Source organism: Zootoca vivipara, chromosome 4, assembly GCF_965207765.1.
Source record: "Zootoca vivipara chromosome 4, rZooViv2.hap1.1, whole genome shotgun sequence".
NCBI classification, from domain to species: Eukaryota; Metazoa; Chordata; class Lepidosauria; order Squamata; family Lacertidae; genus Zootoca; species Zootoca vivipara.
This window is the reverse complement of record NC_142587.1, coordinates 76,646,495-76,673,301: the sequence shown is the minus strand read 5'-3', so window position 1 is coordinate 76,673,301 and position 26,807 is coordinate 76,646,495. Positions and strand designations below refer to the sequence as shown.

Below are 26,807 nucleotides of genomic sequence, written 5' to 3'. Positions count from 1 at the left end.
TTCCCATTTAAAAGTGTTTTAGAGTCAGTGAAACTAACCTTTCTTCAAACAGCTGTCCTAAAATGTTCTAAAACTATTGTCAGGTATATTTTTATATAGGTAGTGTTACTTAACAAACAGCCATTACTCAAAGAGCATATTAACGTACTTCCAGTCCATTGTGAATGGCATAACACAAAATGTCTACTGAAATACTGATAATACACTAAGTGTAGCTTTAAAGGGACACAAATAACAACCTAGTGTATAGAGTACCAATAAGGTGTAATTTCTGGCAGCATATTTATTATTATTTGCATTTCCACGTGCAAATATGAGTGTTTTAACATTTATTTTCATTTATAACAACATCCCTTTTTCTCCTACGCTCTTTGATAGCTTAAAATCTAATTCCTATGCTTTGTGATAGCTTAAAATGACCAAAGACACTTACAATGCAATGAATGGAACAATAGTCATACAAATATTAAGTCACAATCTCTACCTGTAAATTTGAATTTGACAAGAGGCAGGAAGGGAAGGTGTTCATACAGGAGGAGTTGCTTTCCCAGATGCTTACATCCCCAAACCAGCCAGTGAAATTGTCTCAATTAGTACAGGCTAGTTGTGTTAATCTATCAAGTGAACAGTGCTAAGAAAAAACAAGGCATTGTTTCCCCAAAGTAGTGAACCTTTTTATCTGGGAGTGTGTGCGCGTGTGCACACAAACGCATCAACTGAAATAAATTCAAAAAGTAAAATTCAAAATTTCCTTTTTCTGCCTTCCATCTTGGGGTAAATGTTGTTGCCAAAACATAACAGTACAGTCCTCAAATCCTGGATCTATTCATTTTAGTATAAGCAGCTCTCATTTCCAGGCTGGGGGAAAGGGTCAAAAAAGGAACAAGAAGTTGGACAGACTGTGTGTGAATCTAACAATTAAGTCTATGAAGCCAGTTGGACCATTAAAGGTTGAAAGGGTCAGTATAATCCTAAGACATTTGCATTGTTTAGCATAGCAGTTGAATGGTAGAGAAGAAGGAAGGGCTTCTCTATGGGCCTCAAACAGCACTACACGCTTCTAGCTTAAGGCTGCACTCTTCAGTTAGGGGCCAGGGATAAACTGCAACTTTTTATTGTGAGACTCTACTTGTATTTTTCTGTTGTTAAACTTCTTTTTGAAATCTTATTCAGTTGGCTTAGAAGCCAGCAATTCATCCTGGCCATTAGTAAGAAATATCCTGTATCAAATCTGGACAAATTGTCTTAGCAAGTGGTGAAGCTCAATGTGGAACAAATATCTATTTTTTTTATTTTAAAAAAACCCAAATAACAATGGATCTTGAGCTCAATGTAGCTGAAAGCTTCCCTTAAAAATCTATTGGGTGGCAATTATAAATTGGCTGTGTCACATTGGGTTGTTTTGTACAAACTAAATTATAGAGAATCTCTTTATTATAGGACAGTGCAGCAAAACACAGCAATGGATTTAGCACTGTGTGCAGTAGCTTAATCAATTTCATTGCTCTCTATGCGAAAGAATGAGCTCTCCATTATCTCTACCAATGACATAGGGAAATGGATAGAAAAATCAAAGGTTCAAAGTTTCTTGATTCGGAATGCAGCAGTTTGACCTTGAGCAGAGTTTCTCTCAAATCTTCATATAAATAATGAGCATTAAAAGTTGCATAAAGGTAAAGGGACCCCTGACCATTAGGTCCAGTCGTGGCCGACTCTGGGGTTGCGGTGCTCATCTCGCGTTATTGGCCGAGGGAGCCGGCGTACAGCTTCCAGGTCATGTGGCCAGCATGACAAAGCCGCTTCTGGCAAACCAGAGCTGCACACGGAAACACTGTTTACCTTCCCGCTGTAGCGGTACCTATTTATCTACTTGCACTTTGGCGTGCTTTCAAACTGCTAGGTTGGCAGGAGAAAAGTTGCATACTTAGTGGCAAATATTTTCATATAAGTACCTTAAATAGCACACTGAGTTTAAGGAACACGGTCAACAAGTTGAATTGCTAGGTTGAAAACCAATACATGAAAAGTTAAGCGATATATGTAATAAGGAGTCAAATTGTATACTTTGATCTTAATTTTATGTAGAGAGATTGTATTTGCTTTTTGCATTGGGTTATATGGTCAATATATGCATGCTGCTAATACACTTCTTACGATTTTGGTGTGATACTTTTACACTTTACAACTTTAGTTTGTTGTCCAGTAAAGTGCAAAAGCTACCCACCCATATTTTGACTTTGTAATTTTAAAGAAGTTGCATTTGCAGCATAATTGACTTTTAAGTGTATCATCTATTTAGAAAAAAGAATGGACAAATAGTTGTATCCAATGTGGTCACATATCTGACAGAAGATTATTTAATCCACCCATTCAGTTTTCCCCACACTACTTTATACTCTGCTCCAAAGGATATGTCAGGGGATTGTTGCGGCTACTCTCGAGTAAAGACGCTCCAGTCCGATCTGTCTTTTAAGGTTTTATTGTGCATACTATTTACAGTGCAGAGATAGCAGAAAACATGACCTCCTAGTCACTTGCAGAATACGGCAATGGCACCCTTCTGCTTCGGGGCCAGCATAATAGCTTGGGGCTCGAAACGCCGCCCCCTAAACCTGCGTTTGGGTGAGCGCCTCAATTCGGGTGCCGGAAGCGGCTGCGCTCCCTCTTCTACCTGTTGCCTAGGGCAATGCAGGGGCTCTGATACATCGCTGAGCCCTCCTTCCTCAACTAGATGGATGGGGCGGTGCAAACACTTGGATGCCTCACTGAGCCCTCCCTCCATTCCGATCCATTCCTCATTCCCCTCGCCTGACCCGCTGCTACCACTGTCGCTAGGCGAAGTATACCTCAACTTTCTGGAGTAAATTGGGAGAAGGACATGGGGAATCTTGCCTTCTGTTGGCAGAATCGTTTACTGGGTCAAAGTGCCCTCCATCAGTGAAGGAGCACAGTTGGATACACCCCAAATGCATTTTAACATTTTGGAACTACGTAAAGAAAACATTTTGTTTCCTTCCACTGCCATCTCTTTTGCTATCGGCACTAGTGTATGTGGAGCTGATAAATTTCATAGTGAGGGCTGTAGAATTACAATTCTGAAGAGAATTCTTCTTTTGATGTTTCTGGAGATAGAAAAATGTGTAAAGTTTCTGTGGATTTGTATTTAGGCCATCTCCAGTACTTATACAGGCTATCCTCAACCAGCCAAAAGGTCTTTAACACCATGAATTCTCTGTACATCTGTTAGTAATATTCTACTTTCCAATATGTCCCACCCATAATTTAAGAGAAGATTTATCTGTGTTCAGGTCTTTTTTTTTTTGGTGGCAAAGTTCAGTCTTCATCTTTTGAACAGTGGCAGTTTGAGCAGTCCTGCCTCTTTAAATTTCCGTAATGTTTATACTCCAGGTAACTTTAACAGCTTTCAGTAGTTACTTTTCTTTTGAAGATAAGCTGTTAAAAAAGATTACCTCACAAAGACATTTGCTATTTTTACCAATACTTTAGTTGTTGAAAAGTAAACTTTTCTTAAAAGTGTGCCTTTATGTAGTCAGAACAATATAACAGAAGTGCACTCTTGTGTTATGGAATATGGATTTGTGTGAAAAGTGATTGAAATTGCTGAAATACGTTCAAACAGAATGGGAGAAAATTGATGGCTTCCTGATCCAAGTTCTACTGAAACTAATTAACCTCTGTGTTTTGTTGACTTTAGTGTGATTTTGATTTTTGAAAGCGCTGTGCCTTAATCCATGTGATCATACTTAAAAGTGTTAACTGAAGTAAAGGTTGATCAATCATCCGTCATGATATCAGATTTTTACCAAAGGTATATAGATATTAATTTTAGTTGTAAAAACATTAGAAAAGAAATATGTTTTAAAGTACAGCCATTTTGCATTCTCTTCTTTAAACTGTAGAGGTAAACTACATTATAGGAAGCTAGAACTAATATAAAGGTCTTCTCCTCTAACAACTACAGTGGTACCTCGGTTTATGAACACAATTGGTTCCGGAAGTCTGTTCATAAACTGAAGCGTTCATAAACTGAAGCGAACTTTCCCATTGAAAGTAATGGAAAGTGGATTAATCTGTTCCAGACGGTCCGCGGAGTAACCGTTCATAAACTGAAGCGAACTTTTCCATTGAAAGTAATGGAAAGTGGATTAATCCGTTCCAGACGGGTCCGCAAAGTACTTAAACCGAAGCGTTCATAAACTGAAACATGGGTGTAATTGGTTCCGGAAGTCTGTTCATAAACTGAAGCGTTCATAAACTGAAGCGAACTTTCCCATTAAAAGTAATGGAAAGTGAATTAATCCGTTCCAGATGGGTCCACGGCGTTCATAAACCGAAAATTCATAAACCGAGGTGTTCATAAACCGAGGTTCCACTGTACAGGTGAATAGCTTGCCAAATGTGGTCTAACAATAGATTTTTGCAAATAAGCAATGGTGCTTGGTCACATATGTACCAAGTGATTATATGCTGTGATCCTATACATGTATATGTCATTCCCATTGGGCTCAATATACCTGTGCAGTGGATTGCAATTCGTGTATCATACTAATATAAAGGACTTCAGAAGGATCTGATCAAGTGACAGAATAAGTAGCTGGTTATCTTTTCTGACAAGTATTACAAAATATGATATAGCATTTCAACCATTTTGGATGTAGACACTTGGGCAATAGGCGACTATAAGCACAAAAATGAAACAAAAATGTCCATGTAAACAATATATCTATAGGATTAGTATGCTCCCAGCTATATAGTGATATAGGCCGCTAAATGGACATTTCTGCTTGCTGTGCAACAGTAAAGAGAAAGCAAACAGCATTAGGCAAAGTGTTTGAAGTGTTCACTGGTATTCTTTCACCAGTACTGTTTGGGTCATGTTCTACACAATAAGTACACACAAGCTGAAATTTCTAAGTGGGGACTTAACATTATTACAGACCCATAGAATTTGCACACTGAGATTATCCAGGTACTGTCACATATAAAATAACTGTCCTCGTTTGTAATGATTTGGGTGAATGAAGAAAATAAATATAAAAGGAAGGCATCAAATTTAAAGATTTTCAATATACGTTATTAACCCATTGAGTCTATCTCAGCATATCATTGAAACAAAGAGAATGGTAAGCATTAAAGTTTTGTATCAATGAGATTTGCCTTGATAAGACTGGATATTTTTTCTGAAAAAATATTAAACCCTCATGCTTCAGTGCATAAGACGACTGCTAACTGATGGAGGTTAAGTGCAGCCTATCTCTGGCGTGACATTTATTCCATAAATGTCAACTACAAAGTTTCTTGCACCTTCCTTGAAAACATCTGTGTTTTGCCTGTTTTCAGACTGACTTAGTTGAACCAGTTGTCCAGTTAAATGTCTTACTTGCTTTTGGGTATAGTTCCTTTGTGAGATACCAGTTCTATGTATCTATCTAAATACGTCTTTATCGGCAACAGATTTAGCTTTTTCCAGTGTTAGTTTCTGAAAAATGAGATGCCATAATTCAATTTCTCAAGGCAAATGATCGGAATAGGCGTTTTCTTAGTGGGACTCCCCATTTTCCCACTTGCATGTCAACACCAGTAAAGTTTCTGCCAACAACAGGTTTCTTGATCTGATTGCTTACAGGTAACTATATACACTAATATAATAAGCAATGAAGGACCAAGGCACGTTTCAAATTACTAATTTGGTTCTCTTTAAAAGGAAACTATTAGGCTTGTTAGATCTTTGTTTCAGGTTACAAAAAATAATACAAAATTGTGAAAAGATTTTGACTTGTTCTTTGCATTTCATTAACAATTTCTTAGTGTCTTTCATATTGAAGTGATTTTCTTGCAAATAGATACTGTAGCTTTCATTGGCTAGCTCTTTACTTGCACCAGTCAATGGCAGTAATATTTTCATCCCTGTTGTTGTTCTTCAGTCGTTTAGTTGTGTCCGACTCTTCATGACCCCATGGACCAGAGCACGCCAGACACCCCTGTCTTCCACTGCCTCCCACAGTTTGGTCAGACTCATGTTGGTAGCTTTGAGAACACTGTCCAACCATCCCGTCCTCTGTGGCCCCCCGTCTCCTTGTGCCCTCCATCTTTCCCAACATCAGGGTCTTTTCCAGGAAGTCTTCTCTTCTCATGAGGTGGCCAAAGTATTGGAGCCTTAGCTTCGCGATCTGTCCTTCCAGTGATCCCTACTGGGGGTCAAATTATTTTGGTTATCACTTTTTAAAAATGCAGTTCCGAAAGTGTGCATACCAGTGCACGGAAGAAGGTGAACACCGCCCTCCAGAGGAAGGATGGAGAGGTTTTGGAATTCATTGCATATGTCTAAAGTTAAAAATTTAGTAGGAGTTGTGTTTCCGGTATCCTCTGTGTTAATAACAATCTGTTAAGCTGGATCTGGATCTGGTCCGTACATGCAACCCCCAATTTGCATGGGGGTTGCGTTCCAGGTCACAACCCACGACAGTGGAATGCACATAAGCCCACTCTATCCTGTTATTCACCCTCCCCTGTTCTGTCCCCCTTTCTGGCCACTTCCAGGTCACCGCAATGTGCTTGTGCTTGGTTGCATGTCAGTTGGACACATGTAAGACTGTTGTTGCCTGTATAGGGGGCCCACAGGAATAGCCTTATGAATAATTTGCTGTCTTCCATTGTACATATCACATTTAATAGGGACTTATGACCTCATTTCTAGTTGCCTGTGCAATCTGTATAGTAGGAAAAATAGATAGGTTGATAGATCAGGTGATCCCAACCTACCCATAGCCTACAGTGGCGTTCATGGGTGTTCACTTTAAAGTTTATATATGTGGGGAGAGCAAGGTATGTGAGAATGTGAGGCTGGCTTCTGTGCCCACTGAGTCCATAACCTACTTGTAGGGTATCTCTCTCTCTCTCTCTCTCTCTCTCTCTCTCTCTCTCTCTCTCTCTCTCTCTCTCTCTCTCTCATATCTATGGACACAGGAGGGCTTAAGCACCCATCCATGCTAATGATCCCTTGCAACTGCCTCCCCTCTTTCACATCTCAGTCTAATTCTGAGAGAAGCAGGTGTGATTTAAAGATGGATAACTACTGAAACTTATTCTGCATGAACCATCATGGTGGCTCTCCAGTCTTCCTGCCCCTCTCTTTTACATTTTTGTATTTATTTTGTGTAAAGACTTGCATTTGTGAAGGCATAGAACAGCCAAGATTAAGGTGCATTCTAGTGCCAGTCATACCTTACTATATCAGTAAATATATAATGTACATGCCGAATACTAGTTTTGTTTCCTTCCCACCCCCCTGGTTTGCTGATGTAGTAAGACAGAGGTTTAAGTACTATCTTGTCCTGATCATCCATCATATTGGCATGGAACCTGTAGATAAAATAATAACAGTTAGCATTTTGTCAGTGCCATATTGCAAATTTTGAGATTCTTGACTCTTTCCATATTTAGTAACTAAATTTAATATAAATGAATGCATGTATTTGCACGTTTGGTAGGATATGGGTTAACAATGGTTTCTGAATCATTCTGTGAAACTTTAATATTGGTTCTGAATGCAAAACAGGCAGTGTAAAATGATGATGGCCATGGTTGTTAATGACTTGTTTTAGCTGGGAGCTATAAAATCATCCAAGGACTCTGTTGGTGTAGGAATAATAATTTACCTAGACAATTACCACATGGTGGAATTTTTTGCAGCTCTAATTCAGAGTTATTAATAATGAATAAAATTGCAATTTTCTCAGGTTGCTGGGGGCAATGGGGAATTATTTCAATGAATATTTCAGCACATTATTTTAATCATAGTTCCACAAAAATTCAAGTGGGCAATATTTTATACTTTTAAGTTTAGTCTGCTAAGAGACCATAGTCATTAAATTGCAAAATATTTGCTCTTAGGTCCATTCTATGATTTACAATATTTTTTTAAAGAAACACTGTAAAAGAAAGAAAGCTGTGTCATTAATACTTGTAATTTGATGCTGCATTTGTTAATGGGATTGCTCTGATTAATGTTTTTTTGCAGTAAGCAGAGCGGTTAGAAAAAGTTGAATCCTTAAATGCTTCAATGAAAGTAAAGAAGTACTCAAATACTGCACTTTAATAATATATGTTGTAACATTTTCCTTGTACTCACTGAAAAAAGTAAGGAAATGTTTTATTGAGTTGCTGCTCCTTCTCTGTATGCCAGTGTAGTAGACACTAATCTTTTATTATTGTTGTTGTTGTTGTTATTTCCTTAGCCAACTGCATGATTTCTGGCGCTTAGATTATTGGGAAGATGATCTGCGTCGACGGAGGCGGTTTGTTCGCAACGCCTTTGGCTCCACCCATTCTGATGCATTGCTCAAAGCTGCTGCGGAATATGGTCAGTACTCATTTAACATGCCCACTCTCTTAAAAAGCTTTCTTTTTATTTGTCAGATGATTCTGAGAACCATCCACTTTACTCCCTTTTTCCTTTTAGTACTTTTTTGGCCTTGCATGAAAGATGCACATAGCTACAAGCTTTGTAAGGTACTTAGAGCTCCTACTTTCCGAGGCCCTTCTTAACCCTGGGAATGAGCTACATGTTGTTCAAATAGGAACATGGCTGTGAACATGACCCCTATTGTGTACAGGTAAAGGAGAGGTTCTGGGTGCAGTAATTTTACTCAGCTATGGGTAAGGTTGCTAGCACTTTACTGGATACAGTAAACTGAGGTTGCTATAAAGAGGAGTGTTCTGTTGGACAGGAATAGTAAGGGGAAATATATGAGAAAGTGGAACGACATCACATTGTAGAGTGGGAAAGGGGAGGAAATTGTCAACAGACAGGATGTTCCAATGCAGGATATTTATTAGCATGTCTCATTGGTGAAGGAGCTGCTTGTAGCTACCGCAGTGTCTCAGGCTAGTAGTGGGCAGCAGGTATGAGGATGCAAGATGATGCAAAAAATAATAATTTTGTAAGTTGTGTGTCTTTGTTTCTCAATTTTATCCTTTTTTCTGGCTTGTTTTATTTGATGCTTTAATGTGCTGTAAATGGCTTTGAGTTTTTTTCTGAAAAATACAAAGCAGTACAGTATAGAAATGAATTGAATTAATAATAATACGACCATTGTCTAGAAAGAACAATGTAGCAGAGAGAGGTAAGCCGGCCAGTTAGTTGCTGTGTCAGCCAAGAAGGAGCTGTCTATAGGCCAAATTTGGTCTGTGGGGATCAGTTATCTACCTCGAATGAATGAATGAATGAATGAATGTTCTTCATGTGTACATCCCCCCCCCACACGCTTAATGATACTGAAATGAACTCTAATCAATCTTTGCTATGGTTTAATATTTCCAAGTTTTCAAAGTGTTCATTTTCAGAAACGTTTTGCGATTCCACACTGTAATTAGTTCTGATTGAAATTTCCAGGGGCTTTCCCCCAGAATATACAAATATTTAAAACTCACAAGGTGAGCAAGCAAACAGTGATATGAAGTAGGACCTTAGGAAACATTTTATACATGTGCCTCATGACCACAGAAATCTCTACCAACCCATTAGGTTGCCCTTCTCTATAACCACAAACATTATAAATTTGCTTTGGGAGTTTATTTTGTTTTTAATATGTACTAAGATCCTAAAGGTTTTGCTGAAGCTGCTGTATTATACTTCACACTCCATGCTATTATTTGTTCTGTGTAGATATTTCAGAACCCTTTGATACAACTCTCTCTGTCTCTGTCTCTGTCTCTGTCTCTCTCTCTCTCTCTCTCTCTCTGTGTGTGTGTGTGTGTGTGTGTGTATGTGTTCATGTTCATGAAGTATACACAGAACCCGTGAATCACTATTTTTAATCCTGGTTGGAATTAGTAAAATAATGCTATGCTATCTTGGGGACTTTGTATACTACACTCTTAAGCAGTGCTTTTTTTATATAGAAAAATAGGTGTCAGAGCTCACCATGAACTTCTCCTTTGTTCTCTTAGAATGACAATGGCTTCTGTCTGAAAGGTTCCAGAGCTGAGCTCCATCTTGGGGGGGACGACCCAGTTCTTAAGTATTATATAGTTACTTATTGGAATATAGGAAGCTTCCTTCTACTTCTTTAGACCAGGGGTCATCTGAGTCAGTATTGGCTACACCAGAGACAGCCAATGTGGGACCCTTCAGAAGATGCAAAGTATAGCTCCCATTCAGCGCCGTCTTAAGCGCCCCTGTCGCCATGGTGCGCCGGATCTGTCCGGCGCCATTCCGCCCCGTTTCCCAACGCGGTGGGCGGGTGGGCGCGGCGCTGCTGTGCGGCGGGCGGGCAGACACAGCGCGGTCTCTCCGGCGCTCTCCCGCCCCGGTGGGCAGGTGGGCGCCGCGCGCAGCGGACCGGCGAACCGGCCGGCCAGCGGGCGGGCGCAACTCGCGGCGCCCTCCTGGCGGGCCGGCGCCATGGTGCCCTGCGCCACCGGGGGTCTACGATGAGCCGGCCCTGCTCCCATTATCCCTAACCATTATCCATGCTGATGAGAGCTGATGGGAGTTGTAGTCCTCAACATCTGGAGGGCACCAGTCTGCACAGACTTGCAGTAACTCTCCAGAGGTTTCAGACAGCCCTTCCAGTCCTACCTTGAGGTATCAGGGATTGCAATTGGAAATCACATTCATAACATAGCACTATTCTACTTCAACCGTCACAGAGAATCCTGGGCACTGTACCTTGTTAAAGGGTGCTGACCTCACAGAGCTACAGTTTGACAAACTACCGTTCCAAGGATTCTCAGTGACTGTCAAATACAGTAGTACCTTGGGTTACAAACACTTCGGGTTACAGACTCCGCTTACCCGGAAGTAGTACCCGGAAGTAGTACCTCAGGTTAAGTACCTCGGAAGTAGTACCTCGGGTTACAAACACTCCGCTAACCTGGAAGTAGTACCTTGGGTTAAGAACTTTACCTCAGGATGAGAACAGAAATTGCGCGCTGGTGGCACGGCAGTAGCGGGAAGCCCCATTAGCTAAAGTGGTACCTCAGGTTAAGAATGGTTTCAGGTTAAGAACGGACCTCCGGAACGAATTAAGTTCGTAACCAGAGGTACCACTATAGTGCTTTAAATGCAACATCTGTGTGTACAGCTTGTGTTCTACCACTGAGCTATATAGTCCTACCTCAAAACTGGCTTGTGTCACACTGAACAACCGTCATTTTCCTTGGGCATTTTATTTTATTTGTGTTTTATAGAGAAGAGAAAACATAGTAAAGCAGAAAGATAGTGGGCATAATGAGACAAAACCAAATAAAAGGGTGAAAGAAGCAGGGAGGAATGAAAAGAAGCAGTAACGTATTTGCGCTAAAATTAGGTCCTGATCTGTACAGAGTGAAGACTATTGATCACAACTGAGCAGCTGTATAAGATATACATTGACATAGCTGTAGTGTCAGACTGAATCCTTTACCTAGAAGCAAGCAGTCTAAAACTGAGGGGTGCGTGTGGAGCAGGGGCAGCAAGATTTTCAGCCAAGCATGTGTAGGGTCAAGCACCCAGCAAACGAGTACACAAGGAAATGGTGGGATTAAGAGGTATAGAAAACTCCCCCCCCCCAAAAGAGGCCCTTACCGAGTAAAATTAAGAGAACCTCGTATTGTTTTCCCAGTACTGTATTCAGATAAAGAAGGAAATAAAACTGGCACATATGTGGAGAAATGTTGGCTGTGTCACTATTGGTTATATTTCAGATCACAACAGAAGGAAGTCGCCACTTATGCGGTACTAACGTAAATGTTTCTGAAGCTTTCAGTATCAAAATTAACAACAGCCTTCTAGAGGAATTTAAAACAGCTTGCTGTGAGATTAAATCCCATAGATTTTACCTTGAGGCTTGTGCTTATGGATTTTAATATTAAAACTTTTAGTTGACCTTACTCTATAAGAAAACATCCTTAACACTGATGTTATTTTTATGCCTCTTGGTGATACTAATGAGTTGAATAATTCATGAGGTTGTCATGTGAAAAGGATTTGGTGCAGTTTGATGTATTTTCAGCCTCTGGTGCTGGAATGTGATTAATAAAGCGCTAGAAGCACAGATTTTTTTTCCATGGGGCTTAACTTTCATTAGGGATTTTTCATTAGTGTTATTTTGATAATTTTTATAGCTGTCTGGTATAGCAGCAAAATTACTCTTAGTTTTAAGAATGAAAATCACATTACAGTAGACAAATAATTTTTTGTTTTGTTTTAAAGGGAGGTAGTTTACTTGCCTCGGATATCTTCTTAGTGGAAAATGACAGAGAGAGTGATGAGTCTCATAACGCTTTTTTTGTGTGGGTTGTTGTTTGTTAAATCTTGCCTCTAAATGTAGTACTATGAATGCTGCTTTGAGCATCCATATAATAGTGGGAAACATCTTAGTAGTTTTTCGTTATCTACATTGACTGTCAGTTATCATTTAGGGGGGTTGTGCATAAATATTGCAGCAAAGGAATGTTTAGTCAAAGCCTAAGTCAGCAAGCTCCTCTGTGTCTACGATCAAAGGCATCAGCTTAAATAGGTCTGATCAGGCATTGCAGACGAGGGCAGGCAGCTTCAGCCGAGCAAAAAACACAGAGCAAAGATGACAAAATTAATCAGTCATTTCTCTGGCAATAAATAACAAGATATGCTGAGGTCTGCAGATGAGAGAATTTCTAGGTTCCTTGGAGATGTGCCTGCTTAATACCCGATTTATCTAAGCTTGCACAGCCATCAAGATATGACCTTGATGAATAAAAGAGCACTCTCTAACTAATCTCGACTTAAATCAGTATTGATAGTGAATGCTTGGATACAGTAACAATATGATAGTCACAATCACCAAAGAACAGGAAAGTCTTGAGAATGGCAAAAATTGTCTGTGACTTTTGCACCTGTTCAGGGGGGAGAACGTCAGATGTTAACTAGTGAGCGGAAACACGCAAAAATGTGGTAAAGATTACTTTGATGACTCGAGTTTCTATATATTATATATATTCCGTATACTCCATAAAAAACATAAAAATATTTGATTCTTTGTAAAATGCATCCAATTAATCTTTTGTTGGAAGAAAACTTGATATTCAGTTTGAGGGGGGTCATATGTACCATAGCCCCTTCCCACTGCTGCAGGCACAACCACAGAAGGAAGCCAGAGGTTGAAAGGATTGGCTTTGGGCAGCTTAGACCTTCCCCTTTCCACCACACATGCTTCCAGTTTCCTCCTCCCCACCCACCTGCCAGACCCAAAGACCTGCCCACTCACCAGGCCAGGCCACACCCTCTCCCCTTAAAGCTCGGCCAAACCACACCTCTGGCTCACGACTGGACAGGGCAGCTCCCCAACAACCATCCTCCTCTGCTTCTGTCTCCCTCCTCCCTGGTCTCCAATGCTGCTGCAACCAAAATGGCCTTGTTCTGAGGCTCGCAGCAGAAGTGTGGTTGCTGGGGAACTTTCCCAGATTTCTGACTGTTCCTTTGTGGCTTGTCTAGGACACCCACCACCCGTGCTGCTTTCCTGGGACACCCGTTCACTGGGCTGGCTGCCTACCTGAAGCAGTCATCTGCAGTTCTTATGGCAATTCTTACAATTATTATGTGCAAAGATAGCAGCTCATCATTGCGAACTTTCTTTTTTTCTGTAAAATTATAGTTTAAATTTTTCCAAATCAAATTTCATTTTCTTTTGTTTCCTTTCAGTGTGTGTGTGTGTGTGTGTGTGAGAGAGAGAGAGAGAGAGAGAGAGAGAGAGAGAGAGAGAGAGAGAGAGAATGTTGCAAATTATGACACAGTCCCCAGAGTACAGTGGCTTGTTAACAGTGCAACTGTTAGTGTTCTAAGCAGTTTATGCAATCTAGCAAGGTCAAAATGACCGTGAACTGTGCAGAGAGCTGCTTGTATAATTTCCTTGCCAATAGGGATTATGTGAGAGTTCAGCTGAGCTTGGCTTGGACCTGAGTTCAAACTGGATTTGAGCCTTCCAATCTGTAAGCTTCCTTTTCTGAGCCTTCCAGATACTAGCACTTAGCAAAGGAACCTGCTGTGTTAATTTCTTCTGTTCCGATGCAAGCTAATTCAGTGAAGCAGCTCCATCCAGTAACACTGAGATTGTGTGTGAGAGGAGAAACACTGCAGGTATAAAATGGGAGAGAGACCTGGCTCCCTTGAACCTCAGACATCTGGCTTTTGGTCTCCAACCCCAGATTTTCTCCACAACACACACACAACACCAATCCAAGAAAGGAATTAAATACAAATACCCCTTTGGAAAGTGGGGAGGTTCCTGACAGTGGCCCTCAGATTGGCTCAGTACAATTACTTGAGCATGTATCATTTGGGGCAGCAAAATTCCATGTTCATGCAAGAAGACCTTCTAAAAGCTCACTAATTTCTACTTGCCACATGGATATAAGTGCTTCTGTGTATTCTCTCAGGTGGTTGTGTTGTAAATTGTGGATATATGAAGGTCTCAGGTATGTACTTTGGTATAGGAGTTTCATAGGAGCTTCCAAGAACCTATCTTTACTTGGTATGTGGATGGCAGGAGCTGGTGGGGGCGGGCCGCCCTGGGCTCCACTCGGGGGGGGGGGACTCCACCTGGGGACGCACCTCCTCACCTCCACCTGCATACAGACATACGCGGTCTGTGCCGGCTGCCCTGCGAGCTGCCCCCCATTACGGGCCGCCGTGCACCACCAGCTACCAGATGTGTAGCATCCGCACGCGTGCACACTCCATGCATTGTGACGTCACGATGCATGCATCACGCCCCCCCCCGGGGGCGCCTCCGCGTTTGCCGCCCTGGGCAGCCAAGCGGCTCCATTCGCCACTGGTGGATGGTGTATAATCAGGAAAGCACTATTGAGTTGTCTCAACAGTGGTGATGAAAATAAAGGTGGCCCCTAATATATGTATGACCGAAGCCATTTATGCTATGATGTCACAGCAGAAAAAGTCCTACTCCTCATAATTTCCAAAGGTGGTGGCAGACCAGAGCTTTCCACAAAGATCTAGAAGGGTGGGGGAAATGGTATGTATGGGAGCAGATAGCCGCTGGGAATTAAAGATGGTTGATATGCAGGCTTGAAGCGAAGAATAGGGCAGTGTTTCCCAACCAGTGTGCCTCCAGATGTTTTGGGACTACAACTCCCATCATCCCTAGCTAGCAAGACCAGTGGTCAGGAATGATGGGAGTTGTAGTCCCAAAACATCTGGAGGCACACTGGTTGGGAAACACTGGAATAGGGCAAGGCACTGTTTTGCTATGTTGTATGGATCTTTTTGGGGTGGGGAGATAATAATGACCAGCTTCAAGCTGAATCCATGGCGTTTCGTTATAGAATTTAGGGTCTAGTTTAAATGAGTATAAATCTATACCACCCAGCATCCTATGCATCTGTTCCTATTTGTGAAGAAAAATTGGTTGTGCACACATGGATTTCCATTGCAAAGAGAGAGAATGTCGCAATCTCTCTTTGATTTCAACTTATCATTTGCTCATGCCTTTTTAGTCTTGTGACTTACAATTTGAATTAGGAATGTTCATAAAAGAATGTTACAAGATAAAGTGGGGGGAAATAACTGCTTTGATAATCATTCCTTCTAAAATGGCTAAGCATTCCCATCTGTGCATGTGTACTACAGTTTCTTACTAGTGAATCATGCATTTTCCTCCCTACCAGGGGGAAAAGCTACTTTCATTTTCGGTGTCTTTTGAAAATAATATTTTCAAATGTAACGCATGCACAAAGCATAACACGTAGCATAACATTCTTTGTTCATTTTTATGCTGAGCTTTTACTTCTATATAAGTACAAGATGAGAATATATTTCTGGAACTTTTATGGAGTGGCATCCACTTCATGGACAGAGATTATGTAGATACTAATCTAGATATTACAGTGACGAGCTCTTTTAAAATGTGTATTCAGTGGTAAAGGGCTTCCAGATGTCATCAAATAACTCTTCTCTGTTCTTCAGTCTAAATGTGATGATCTCAGAGGAAGCAATGTAAGAGAGGCATGTAAACCATTCTGTTTTACTTAAAGAGCATTGTCTTCCCCAGATTTTTTCTCCCTTCCCCCCTTTTTTGCTGCTTTTGGTCCATTTATCAATCAGCTTTTCATTTTCAGCCTGCATCTTTGCTGTCCAAAATTTATTTCATTGCATTGATGCATGTTCATCTTTTTTTGTACAGTACCCATTTGTTAATAATTTCCCCATGCACAGTGTGTCTTGTTTTGAGGTTGCGGTTCTCTTGTGAGAATATTGCGCTTTCCAAGCACAGTCCTGTGAATGTGGGGAAATGCCCCAAAATGTTCATTAATTGACTGCTATGATTTTTATGCAGACTGCTGCTGTTCAGGTGTGATAGGTACCTATTGGGTTTTTCTTTTTACAAGATAGCTCTGTGCGCCACAGTGTCCCATTCTGCCACCATTTTGTGACATTAAAAAAAATGCTTTGGAGACTTTTGCTTTGTTATGTGGTGAATGACCTTGTGAGTCAGGTATAGAATATTTTGCTACTGTTAGAATTTCCCCTCTAAAGATAAAATCATTTATCTTTATACATTTATTCTCTTGTGACTGCCAATTTAAATACAGAATCAAAATTTATATGTGGAGCTTTTCAGAGGTTTCATCTCCAATCCTGTGAATGAGTTCCTTTACTTCCCTGGACTTAGCAGCAACCTTCAGATTCATTCTACAATTTCATTGTTTTCAAAGAAGGAAACCAAAGTTGTACTTAATTCTCAAGTGGCAAGAAGCATTGATGGGGGGCAGTTTAATTATCAGGTTTGGAACCTTAGTTTTGTTTAGCTATTGCTTGTTACATTTTAATCAAAAACCCTACTAGAAGGATTCTATACTTACCATTTATGTGTAACCTCTAAGGCAAGTTTTATTATATTCTATTTCAAAATAATTATCTACCTTCTCTTAAGAGTATTATTACATTATCTTGCACTTCCATAGTATACAAACACATTACAAGTGTTCAAGTCATATTGCAAATTCAAGCAGATATTTTAGCTTTTTTAATTGCATTTTTTCTCTTGGTCTATTTTATAAATAACTTTCCTATCAATAAAAATTATCTTTTATATAAACATAAAATATATCTTATTTTAAATATATATTTTTGAACTAGTATTAGAAGATAGGTAGGGTGTATTTTGAAAAGCAAATTGTGAAAACGCATTGCATGGCTTTTGAAAGTCAGTACACTCTATTAGCAAATCTGTCAATATAAAAGGTGCATTCCATTTCCACCTCTTGCTCTAATAACCTTTTCTATGTTACTCACAGGCAGTTCACATAATCAGAGTATATTGTCAGCTTACTGGAGTTGGGGAAGCATGAAATGAAAATCACGTTAATATTGATCCAATTCTTTCTTGCAAGTGTCCTTGATGTCCTTTGCTACTGAGCAGTAGCTATTTGTTATATTTGGGGAAATAACTCAGTTATGACTATTCTTTGTAAACTGTATTCAAGCATAATTATTATTAATGTAGTTTTTGCTACTTGTCATTATTTTCTCATTTTCAATATTTTGTAATATAAGATCATTAAATCACAAGTTATCATCTCCTTATTTGCTAGCCTTTGCTATATAATGAATGTCTGCAACTTAAGACATTATGTTAACTAATGAAAGGTATGTACAATATGGGTTAAATTATCTGGACATATATCCCTTATGAGATTTTCATTGACAAATGCTGCTTACAAGGTCAGGTGTCATTGCTCTGTTCCACCATTACAGTACTGAATTTTCTTAAGTACAACACCTCTCAAAATGAAAATAACCACCAGTGTTTGGCATGTTTATTGGAAAGCAGGACAAAAAATGAATCCTCATAATTAGTAGAATAAAATATTTACTATTAGAATTGTTGATTGTGCTCTAAATCTTATCTGTTTTTAACTTTAGATTGTACATATAGCAGTAGTTGTAATTTTTATACAGAGCTTAGAAAATCTAAGTGCCTAGTAATTGTATTATTTTAATTTCAAATATAGGTTCTATTTCTTCTGTTAATCCTTTTCTCCCTAGTTTGTTTGTTTGTTTGTTTGTTTGTTTTTAGAATTCTTTTTCAACTCTGGAGAATTATGGAACTCTTAACAATTCATTAAGAGATGAGATTCTGTTGAGGGAATCTTATGCTTATGGGCATAATTCCTGTATTACTACTACTATTATACTTTCTTTTATTATCACTTCCTATGAATAACTTGACATAATTTCACAATAAATTAAAAGTATATTTAAAACAGTTACATAAATGCAAACAATTTTAAAAAACCTGTATAAAAACAGTTAATCTATATATATATAAATGTAGGCATTGCGTGCGCAGAGGTCACAGCCTTTCTCCGTAACCGCTGAACTATAATGTAACAAATATGACCACAATGTTCCATGCCCATCAGTGAGGGATCTGGCATAAAAGCACAGCTTTCACACCTAAAATAGTGAATAAATGCAAAAAAAAAGTGGCGCCCAAATTAGACGTCACCAGCAAAAGCTCTGAAGACTCCAGCAGCATCCAGTAGAAAGGCAGATTGCATGCTGTGACCAGCAAAAGTTCTGAAGGGCGGCGCCAAATAATGACATCATCAACCAAGTAACTGAAACCACCAAGGCGGCCATTACCAGACCCCTGGGCCCCTGCCAGGCTGCTAGGCCCCCACTAGGCCCGGGGGGGGGGAGAGGGCGAGCACCTGGATCACAGGCCGCAGCACAGCCTTTGCTTTATGTAGGCCTAGGCCCCTGCCAGGCTGCCAGGCCCCCAATAGGCCCGGGGGGGAGAGGGAGAGCACCCGGATCGCAGGCTGCAGCACGGCCTTTGTTTTATGTAGGCCCCTGCCAGGCTGCTAGGCCCCCACTAGGCCCGGGGGGGAGTGGGCCAGCGCCCGGATCACAGGCCGCAGCACGACCTTTGTTTTATGTAGGCCCCTGCCAGGCCGCCAGGCCCCCACTAGGCCCGGGGGGGAGAGGGAGCGCCCAGATCGCAGGACACAGCACGGCCTTTGTTTTATGTTGGCCCGCAGGCCCCTGCCAGGCCGCCAGGCCTCCATTAGGCCTGGGAGTGAGAGGGCAGTGGTGGGGGAGAGGGACAAAACAAAAAAAACAAACCAAAACATACAAAATACACAACAACAAAATACACAACAACACATAGCAAACTCTCTAAAACCACACACCACACCAACTACCCACACTACAAATACACCACAACACACACACACACCACACACACATCTTAAACCCTACCCACTTCTGACCCACAAACAAAAAACACCCTATAAAACTAAACAAAATACCACCTTAATAAACAAACCTCTAAAAAAAACCCACCATAAAAGACCCATTAAGCCACGTCTATCTATCTATCTATCTATCTATCTATCTATCTATCTATCTATCTGTAACAACTGCATGTGGGAGAGGAGGAATCACAGGGATAAACCGAGGGTGGGGACAGTAAAAATCATAGGGATAAGCCGGTGGTGGTGGGAGGAAGGGACAGGAAACGTCATGAGTCAGAACAGGGTGGGGGAAATCACACTTCTTAAAATTTAAAACATAAATAAAACTACCAAAACAAACAAATGAAAATGCACAATCATAAGAAGACCAAAAAAATAAAAACCATAAATACAAGCACAAAGTTGAAACATCTGGACCCCTCCCCCCAAAATCCACAGCAACGCGTGGCCGGGTCAGTTAGTTTTATATACATAATTTGAATTTCAAATCCAATGCAGTGGCAATATTCCACTGCAGTGAATAGTCGAATCACTACGTTTTGCACCAACTGCAGCTTCTGTGTCAGCCTCAAGGGCAGTCTCACACAGAGCACATTATGGTAATCTAATTTGGAGGTTACCAGCAAATGGATGGCATTCGTCAGGCTATCCTAGCCCAAAAATGGCTGTAGCTGTCCTACCAGACTAAGCTGGTAAAAGGCACTCCTAGCCACTGAAGTCTCTAGTGTTAGTGATGGATCCAGGAGACTATGAACCTGTTCCAGTAGTTCAGTAAACATTCAAGTAAGACTTTCAGCAAGACAAAATGGTAGGCAAGATTCAAGTAGGCCTCTGGTGAGGTGAGGCAAAGCCAATATTCAAGCAACAAAGCATTAGTTTTGGGGAGTCTGTACAGCTACTACACTAGCTGACAAGTTGCTCAGTCTGGAAGCCAAACCAAACCAGGATTCTCAGATCATTTGACCCAACTGGGCTTACGCATGCAGTACACCTTCTGGCCATTATTAGGGAGGTGCTGTACAGCAATAACCAGTCCAGCAGTTTCTTGGTTTGTGACCTGCCCTGATTCTTCCAAAACGTTGCCCTGAGCCCTGCTGCTAGATCTGCAAGTTAGGGCCTGCTGGGACTTTGCAGCCTCATGATTGCATCTTTTTAATTGTTTACCGCCTGACGCAGTTTTACTTTTACAATATTAAACAAGGAAGACATGCCAAATGTGTACGTTTTCTTGCTCTCATTTCATACCTCAGGTAGTGAAGTCCAATGCGCTACCCGTTGCGCCACGGAGCCTCAAATACCTCAGGTAATGAAATGTGTTATCTCTTAAGAGTCAATTCATTAGTACTCTTGACTATAAACTGAAACAGGGATGTTGTGCTAAAAAGCAACACAGGCTAAAATACTTTAATAAGAAGCAAGAAATGTCGTATAAGTGTCCAAGAGAGTAGAACTTCACAAAAACATCTTTATTCTGTAAAATATTTTTTAAATTAAATGCAGCATTTTATTGTGAAGCAGACAGACTTTAGTTATGTCAAAACACTCTTTTAGGAGCCACATAAAGCTGTAAAAGACGGTATATGAAAAGGCATTCTTGAAGAAAAGAAATCACCATCCCATGAAGCTGATTTCCAGATGTTTGGAAACATTAGAATTTCCTGTCAGTACATTTAGGTAACACTAAAATGAGTTAACTTTCCATTCTGCCAGCCCTCTTCAAAGATGAAAGAGAACTCTCTGCATAAATTGCCTTATCTATAATTCACTGAAGTAAGCTGTGGAATGAACTCTGAAAGACGCAGGACTCTCCCTTGGCTTGTAACATGGCCTCTAAGCAAACTTTACTTTTATTTCCACTCTATTTTAAAAATGAAATTAGTGACCTTAAAAGTTGAATGGATGTTAATGAGTGATGATGTTGAGTGGTTTGTTTGAACTGAGTTATGTGCTTGGTTTGAATTTTGTATTTGTATTTGGGGTTTTTTGTGTGTGTTTTTTGCTTCTGCTGCTCAGAAAGTCTACCCATGTCTGAAATCAGCCACGTTATGAGTCTACATTTATTCAAGTAGCCTTGAACTGACTTCTTCTAAGCATGGACACAGCAGGTTATCTTTGAAGCTTAGCTTGCATACCTAGTACCAGCTGTGACCTGAAGAATCCAAATGAGAATTTACAAGTTTAAATGAAATTTGAGAGGAAAATATGGATGTTATCAAAATAAATGTTGACATGCCAAATACCGTGTTCAAAAGGCTCTCTGTCATTATATTTCATGCTTCTTGCTGTTTTATTCTACTTTAAAGAGAGAAAATATTCTTTATAATGAGTGCACTCCTTATTCCACTGACTCAGTGGCCCCATTCCCTTTGATTTGATGGAATCTGGATTAATGCAGGTCTGTACCTTGGTCTATCTGCTCATAATATATACTGGTCTCAGGTGATTCATTGAGTAGAATTTGTCTGTGTTTCAGTGAGAGGGATTAAACTTTTAAACTCTTAACTGCAATTTCATACACCCTTTAAAAAGAAAAGAGTGATGCTCACATTTCGCTTGCTAAACACAAAGGAGGCCACCTATATGTTATTTACTAGATGATATCTCCCACCAAGCAAACTGAGCCATTTACATTACAGTTGCTCAAATTTGCCTTGATAGGGCTGTGGTCAGGTTAAATGTATCTCTATACATAAAAAGGTAAAGGTAAAGGGACCCCTGACCATTAGGTCCAGTCGTGACCGACTCTGGGGTTGCGCGCTCATCTCGCATTATTGGCCGAGGGAGCCGGCGTATAGCTTCCAGGTCATGTGGCCAGCATGACAAAGCCACTTCTGGTGAACCAGAGCAGCACATGGAAACGCCGTTTACCTTCCCGCTGTAGCGGTTCCTATTTATCTACTTGCACTTTGACGTGCTTTCGAACTGCTAGGTTGGCAGGAGCTGGGACCGAGCAACGGGAGCTCACCCCGTCACAGGGATTCGAACCGCCGACCCTTCTGATCAGCAAGCCCTAGGCTCAGTGGTTTAACCACAGCGCCACCTGGGTCCCATCTCTATACATAGTATAGTCCAAAAATGCCCAAAACTATTAAAATTCTGAAGGGAGATTCTGGCTCATATCAAAAGTGATATACCATTCTTTTTGATCCATGGATAGGGCTCTTCAGTGTCTTTGTTTCAGAGATAATTCATCGACTCCGTTACCCAGTTACTGACTGCAGCTAAATTTCAGACAGCAAAGGCATAGAAATGTATTAATACCCCCAAAATTAGAAACTGGTATGAAGAACTGTGGGATCTTCTTGTCATAGGTGAAATTTAGTCTCGGATCAAGAGTGTGGCCAACCCATTTAATAAAAACATTTTTGGTGGACTATTATCTCAGTCATGTTTTGCAGAAGACTAATGATACTGAACCCTAGTTAATATATCCTAGAAAAATTGTGTGTTTAAGTCTAACATGTTTTGCAGCACTCCTCGTATATGTCCTTTATTTTTCTCATTTCCTCAGACATTATATTCTGAGTTATAGTGTTGAATGATATTTCCCATCCTTTATTTCTATTTCTTTTATTCAAGATTTCAACATTTGTTTCTTCTGTGGTTATTTTCTTAGTGGTGTTCTGCAAATAAAATGTTAGTAAAATAAGAGACTAGTAAATTCCAATTCCTTTATCATGCCATAGAACATTTAGCTAGATTCTACTCAGAGTAGACCTAACTTAGTGATGTTCATTAATTTCAGTAGGTCTAGTTTGAGTAAAACTTGGCTGAATCTCATCCTTCATTTTTAATTGTGGTTTCGGTAGCATCACAAGTCCTCTGTCAGATGTAAGCATCTTAGGAAAAGATTTATTGTTTGAACCATTTAAATTCTCCACTTACAACCAAAAAACAAACCCAGAGCTGTTGTTAATGCTTTATAATGTATTTGGGTTCATGTTACATTTAGAACAATCTTAAATGTACATGCCCTTTATTCTGCAGAGCGTCTTGCACTAGGTCCATATACTTACTTGTCAATATACTAGAGAAAGTGATTTGTCGATTTTTATCCAGTTCAGGTTTCAAACAGGAAACCAGTGTCATTACGTAAGGTCCTAAATACAGGTACACAGGTCAAAGTTTTAAGGCTAGAATAAACTGCAAGGAACTTGGCATCTGTAATCATTTAGATGAACCAAACAGAGAGTAAAAATCAGTATCAGAGACCTGCTTTTCTCCTCTTTTACATATTCCTTCCAGTGCAAATATAACCATGCCAATTCAGGATTAAGTCCTGTTGCATTCAGTGGGGCATATACGTTTAGATAAGGAAACGGGGGGGGGGGAGTTTGTGCATTGGCACTTATGTGTACAAAAGATACCTGGTGAGCTTGTAGCCCATGGTCTGGATCCAAAGAACCACACAACTCAGTCTACAGGTCTAAGTGCTTGTTTCCCTCACACAATAACTCCTGTTTCTCATAGCAGCTTTTGAAACAAAGGATACTCGCAAAAGCACTTTGTGATATAACCTAGAGACTGAATTCTCATACTATCAACAGGGTTGCATTCTGGATTGTCACCTTATCTTACGAAGCATAGTGAAAGGACAAAACAGTCTTGAAGGATTGGGTAAATCCAGGATAATCAAGGAAAACATTCTTAGCAATTTTCCTAGATCTTTTCTCATAGCTTCCTAATCATTCAGATACTATCTGATTTTTAAATTTTTAAATTGCTTTCATATTTTTACCTCTAATGAAACATGTTAAATAAGCATACAGTGTTTCTCATATTATAAGACATGTCTTATATTTATTTTTTCCTAAAAAACACACACTATGGCTTATTTTCAAGGGATGTCTTATTTTTTTCCTCCTCCTCCTGCTGCGGCCGGCATTGCTGTTGCGCCTATCACTATGTCTTATTTTCGGGGTATGGCTTATATTCCTTGAATGCTTAAAAATCCTGCTATGACTTATTTTATGGGTATGTCTTAAAATATGAGAAACAGGGTACTTAGGTTGCGGTCCTGACCCCACAATGGTAATGTCTTTAGAATGAGTTTAGGATGGTACGTAGGCCCCTCTTCACTAGCAGGACAGGACTCTGCCATGGTAGAAGAACCAAGCAATGCCCTAACAGACAGAAAGCTACTGACGATTGTTCTCCCACTGCTGATAGAAGACCCCACTGCTAAAGACCCCAAATGTGGCATGCCAGGGCGGAATAGCAGAGCCTTTGTATGTATGAGATCCAAAGCTCCACAAATCTCCTGGGGACCCCAGATGGTGCAGCAAAAAAGGAAAGATTCACTCTCTCACTCACACACCTCTTCTGCCTTGGCTGGCTGCAGCTGACTGGGCTTTGGAATCTGCCACTCTGCAGCTCCCTGGTCCTTGATAGATTGCACTGTCTGGATGTTTCCCTGGTATTTGTATTATTTTAGAATAAATAAAATTATTTTTTATTATATTTTAGAAATGCTAACAATACTAAGTACAGTTTGATTCCAAATGCATATTTACAATCTTGCCAGTGTACTTCTATAGAGAAATTAGAAATATTTAGCTTGTATCTTTTCTTTTGATATCCTTTAAGGAAACAAAAAAACCTTCAGGAGTATGCAATTAGAACATCTGTGACAGATCTGTTTTTAACATATTTCGTACTTCAGAATCCAAGGAAGTCTGGTGGTCTGTGGAACTTGCTTGTTAATTTCTTGATGAATGGGTACTGAGGCCAAGAAGTGCACTCAGTACGACATGTCTTCCAAAGATAGATTATCTCAAATAAATTCAATTCCCAATCAATTTTTGATTTGTTAGGTGTTAAACCACTTCTTTGTAAGGGCAGTGTTTATAAGCCTTGTAATGAGACAGCCTTCTGAGACATTACCTCTTCTTTCTGTAATTTTGATAAATGGAACTCTAATTCATAAAGGATACAGTGATTGAAGGGCAACTTCGGTCTCCTACACTTTCATTTAGATAAATGCCTGGTATATTGTGGCAAACTGAGGTATACTCAACTGAGTGATAAATTTAAAGAACAGCCAAGCCAACAAGCTTCTATCAATCCAAAGCAGGCTAGTTTTATATGTCTTTCAGATAAATGTATGTTTAATATTGTAAAACAAAACTGATCTCAGAAAGATTTGTCTACATCATTAACCAGCACGTTTGCCACATTCACCTGCGCATCTAGTACAGTACCTTTCTGCTACAATGCATTGCCAGATTGATGTGAGGGGATTACTGCCAGCAATGACAGGCTAGTTAAAAACAAGTTGGAGCCCAGCCTTCTGTTTTGAAGTTTACTACCATGCCTTTGTTCTCTAAAGAGCACACATCCCCATGCATTAAAAGTTCTTGAAAGGCCGTTTTGAAGTGATATTTTTGATCATTGATATTTGTATCAGTGGATAGATTCCATTTGTTTAGGGTTGCCATATTTTTCAAAAAGTAAAATTCCTGACACCCAAAGTTGTTGTTTAGCCTTTTTTTTAGGAAGACCCCAAAATTGTTGAGCTTTTCGGAGGAAACCTTTTGGAGCTGTTTTCACTGCTTTTTCCATCACATTGCCATACATCCGAAAACTAGGACATGTCAGGAATTTTCCAGACATATGGCAAGCCTAATTTGCTTTATATTCGAAAACAGCTTGTTGAGACTGATCTAAAGACCTAACGGAATTCTAAAATGTTTGTAACCCTTTTTTATAGGCACTGAGGAAGATGTAGTGAAGTCAAAGAAAACCTTCCGAAGCCAAGCTGTTGTCAATCAGAATGCTGAAACTGAGCTCATGCTGGAAGGAGATGATGATGCTGTCAGCTTGCTTCAAGAGAAGGAGATTGACAATCTTGCAGGTAAAAATCTTTTTTTTAAAAAAGTTTGATGTAAATAAATGATATAGTAATTGAACTGGTTTTCTAAACTTTGCCAACTGTGTCCTGTATTGGCATTTGTGTGAGATACTGAGCCTTGTTGTTTTGGAAACGCTTGGTACAGATTGCAGAAGTTCCCCACTGTTTTCATCTAATTTATCCTCACAACTTTATAAAATACTGGTTAGTCAAAGATCTGATGAACCTGGGTGACTCATGTCCAAATCAATCGTGCCAACTGTCATAATACACTGATAAAAAAAGATTGATCTATGTTTTAGAAAGAATATTTTGAGTGCAGTCAATTAGACATATTAAAGGATTTTTATTGTGAAAATGTAACAAAAGGGAAAATAAGATGTATTAGCCTGACCAGTTATGTTTAGAAGTATTCCCACCCATGTGAACATTTTATTAGGGCGGTGGGGGGCGATTTTCAAAACTTTCCCCATTTGGATTACAAGATTAGAAAACAAACCCCATGCCTGCATTTGAATGACAGGACAAACCAGATCATGGCTTGTTTCCTGACAGCGTAGCAGAACCAGGACAAGCATATAATGCTTAGGATTTCACTGGCGTGCACCATCACACTGCTTGTTTGCCTTAAATCATACCTTATTTTAACTATGGTTTAATATGACATGCCAGACCAGGCCAGTGAAGGGAGTTA

At 39.9% G+C, this 26,807-nt stretch overlaps 1 protein-coding gene across 3 annotated transcripts in view; it reads left to right on the top strand.

The window, feature by feature from the left end:
• The window catches only part of NBEA (neurobeachin), a 365,422-nt gene that overhangs the window by 170,460 nt on the left and 168,155 nt on the right, over positions 1-26,807 (top strand). For all 3 annotated transcript variants that reach the window (XM_088668226.1, XM_088668227.1, XM_035114662.3), the window contains 2 exons: positions 8,259-8,383; positions 25,973-26,116. In XM_088668226.1, coding sequence (XP_088524352.1) covers positions 8,259-8,383; positions 25,973-26,116 — 269 coding nt within the window. The remainder of the gene's footprint in view (positions 1-8,258; positions 8,384-25,972; positions 26,117-26,807) is intronic.